General features: G+C 39.2%; 1 protein-coding gene across 2 annotated transcripts in view; it reads left to right on the top strand.

Annotated features, from left to right (window-relative positions):
- Positions 1 to 2,686, top strand: part of smarce1 (SWI/SNF related BAF chromatin remodeling complex subunit E1) — a 16,132-nt gene that overhangs the window by 4,785 nt on the left and 8,661 nt on the right. Inside the window, exons 5-6 of one of the 2 annotated variants that reach the window (XM_014025454.1) lie at positions 1,269 to 1,361; positions 1,848 to 1,979. In XM_014025454.1, the coding sequence (XP_013880908.1) occupies positions 1,269 to 1,361; positions 1,848 to 1,979 (225 nt within the window). The remainder of the gene's footprint in view (positions 1 to 1,268; positions 1,362 to 1,847; positions 1,980 to 2,686) is intronic. The other variant, XM_014025455.1, reaches the window with a different exon arrangement.

Genomic DNA, 2,686 nt, shown 5'->3' with positions numbered 1-2,686 from the left:
ATATTTCTGTATTTATTTCAGGTTTAGTCAGTCGTACACTTAGTTCTTATCAGTGTTTAAAAGAGGACGTGTTAAAACACTGTTTAGTCAAATTTAAACATGAAACAGCAAAGTTACCTACAACCGGCCCTTCGAGGGCCACCATAACTGTCATGGAGCCCTCGGTGAAAATGAGTTAGACACCTCTGTCTAATGTAATTGTGGTGAAGCCGATTAAATGTAATAACTGCCTGCCATACAGGTGAGCTTCTTGTTGAAATGATCTGCTGTGCTCTGACAGCAGCAGTCGACTGTTAAATTAGCAGGACGGACTTATGAGCAAGCGAACATTCACAGCTTTCCACAGTTAATAAAAAGAAGTTTTCCAACACCTGTTTGAAAAAAACAAAACAACTAAGTTGTTTAAAAGCTTCACTCTGTGCAATGTGTTTTATACAAGATGTTAAAACTCATTGTGGTAGTACATAAGAAAAAACATACTCTCGTAATTAATACAACCCTTCGACTTRATGTTAGTACAATGGTAGGGGAACAGTGATGTAAACTAAATGTCACAAAAACAARACTCATTAGTAAGAACTGATGTAATTTTATCACAGTATTTGTGGTCTGATGTTTTATTTTTCACTGATGCTGTTTCTGAAAGTGAGTTTTCTGCTTTGTGGTGATCATCTTKGGTTACTAATAACTCCTGTAGCTTACATGACTGGAGTTTAATGTTTCAATTGGTGCTAGTTATTTCATCAAACCTCAGACACAAACAGGACTTTATCTCTTACTGTTCACTGTAATTCCAACAGACGGTAAATCGTCCATCTCTGATTGGAAGCAAGCCTTTGTTTTTTGTTCTCTCACACACACGCACACACACACACGCGCACACACACAGGTTAATATGACAAGTAAACAGGTCATTCATTAAAAAACAAACTCATCTCTCTGCTCCTCATCACTTCTATCTGCATCATGTGCCAGCTAGTTGTGGATTTAGTCCCCACACTGTTGGAAATTTTTACCCATTAGTTCCACAGTTTTTAGACCTGAATATTACAGTATTTTTTATGATTTTTAGGGACTCATTCAGCAACACTTTGTGGTTTTATGTGTACTGACCAAAAATCAGCTGTGTTTTTATGGTTTKTGTTTCTCTCTCCCTTTCTTTCATACTTGCCTCCTATTTGTTGACCCTTCATTTTCATTACTCCTACACCCATATTTGTATGATCCTGCCCCCCCCCCCCCACTCCGCCTCCTCCCTCTTGCCACAGAACTCCTCGGGCATCACCGTCCCAAAGCCTCCCAAACCTCCAGACAAGCCGCTGATGCCCTACATGCGGTACAGCCGGAAGGTAAGCAGGAAGGTAAGACACCCATCCATGGTGTCTGCTTTTACTGCTTGTCCTCCCCTCCCCCTGAAAAATCTGCAGGAGTTTGAGGGTGGGAAACAGCCAAGCTATGACGCCTCGCTACCATCTCCACCACCAAGTGGAGCCTGTCCACTTTTGATCTGTCTGCTTTTAGTAAAGATAAATTCAAACATCTGTTAAAAAGTTTTAGGCTAGAATAATCTTCTCTAGCACTTTACCTAACCCCTTTACTCCAACTTGCTCTTGACTTGCTTCAAAGCTGTATTTTCACCCTTGAATGCTGCAGTTAAACAATAATCTGCTCTTAAATATATTCAATTTCATTATCTGTTTTGCAAAGAATTGAAGATAATTTTAAAACCTTTRCTTCTCTTTCCTCTGCACTTTTCTGCCTTTATTTCCTCTTGTTTTTGGTCCATAATTGTGAAGTGTAATGATCAGATGGTGTGTGTGTTTTTGCATCTTGTGTGCACACTGAAGGTTTGGGACCAAGTGAAGGCATCCAATCCAGACTTGAAGCTGTGGGAGATCGGTAAGATCATTGGAGGAATGTGGAGGGACCTGACGGATGAAGAGAAGCAGGACTACTTGAATGAGTACGAAGCCGAGAAGGTGGGCTGTTTGAAATGTAGCACATAACACAAAATAACGACTTTGACTCTCAGAGAGCTGATCATGACATTAGAGTTTTTTAACCTGCCTCATGACTAAAACAGGAAATGACTGAATCGAGCTTTTAGCTGTAAAATTAAAGGCCCAGCATTCTTGAATGAGATGATTACTACCTGCTGCATTTAATGCCATAGCTTTAAACTAAGATCATGCATGTTGACAAATGAGTTGTAGCTTTTTTATTCTAATGTCATCTTGTGTGATATCATAACGTGTCGCTCTGAGTATGTGTTKGGGATGAGCCTTTGCCACTACTAGGGCTGGGTATGGTGGCGAACTCCCTAAATTGATTCGATTTCGATTCACAAGGTTCTGAATTGATTAATCATGATTTGATTCGATCTGCTCTTCAATAATGAAAGTGGTCCAACTGTGTTGCAAAACACAAATTCACTTAATTTTTCCCCTCACCATAAACAACAGATTTTAAGGGCAAACTTGTAAATTGGACAGTTTATTTTGRAAAAAACTGTCAAGTTTCAAAGGTTTTAAATTAAAAAGGAATTGCAGGTGACAGTGGTTTTGGATACTTTAATTTTTAGGAAATTTAGAATATTTTTCTTGAGGAAGAAGTTGTGATGAGAATAAGGTTGAAGGAGAGGTGTGAGCTAATATAAGTGTATACCGCATTTTTCGGACTATAAGCC

The sequence above is a fragment of the Austrofundulus limnaeus genome, unplaced genomic scaffold (assembly GCF_001266775.1).
Source record: "Austrofundulus limnaeus strain Quisiro unplaced genomic scaffold, Austrofundulus_limnaeus-1.0 Scaffold477, whole genome shotgun sequence".
NCBI lineage: Eukaryota > Metazoa > Chordata > Actinopteri > Cyprinodontiformes > Rivulidae > Austrofundulus > Austrofundulus limnaeus.
This window is presented reverse-complemented; position numbering and strand designations above follow the sequence as displayed.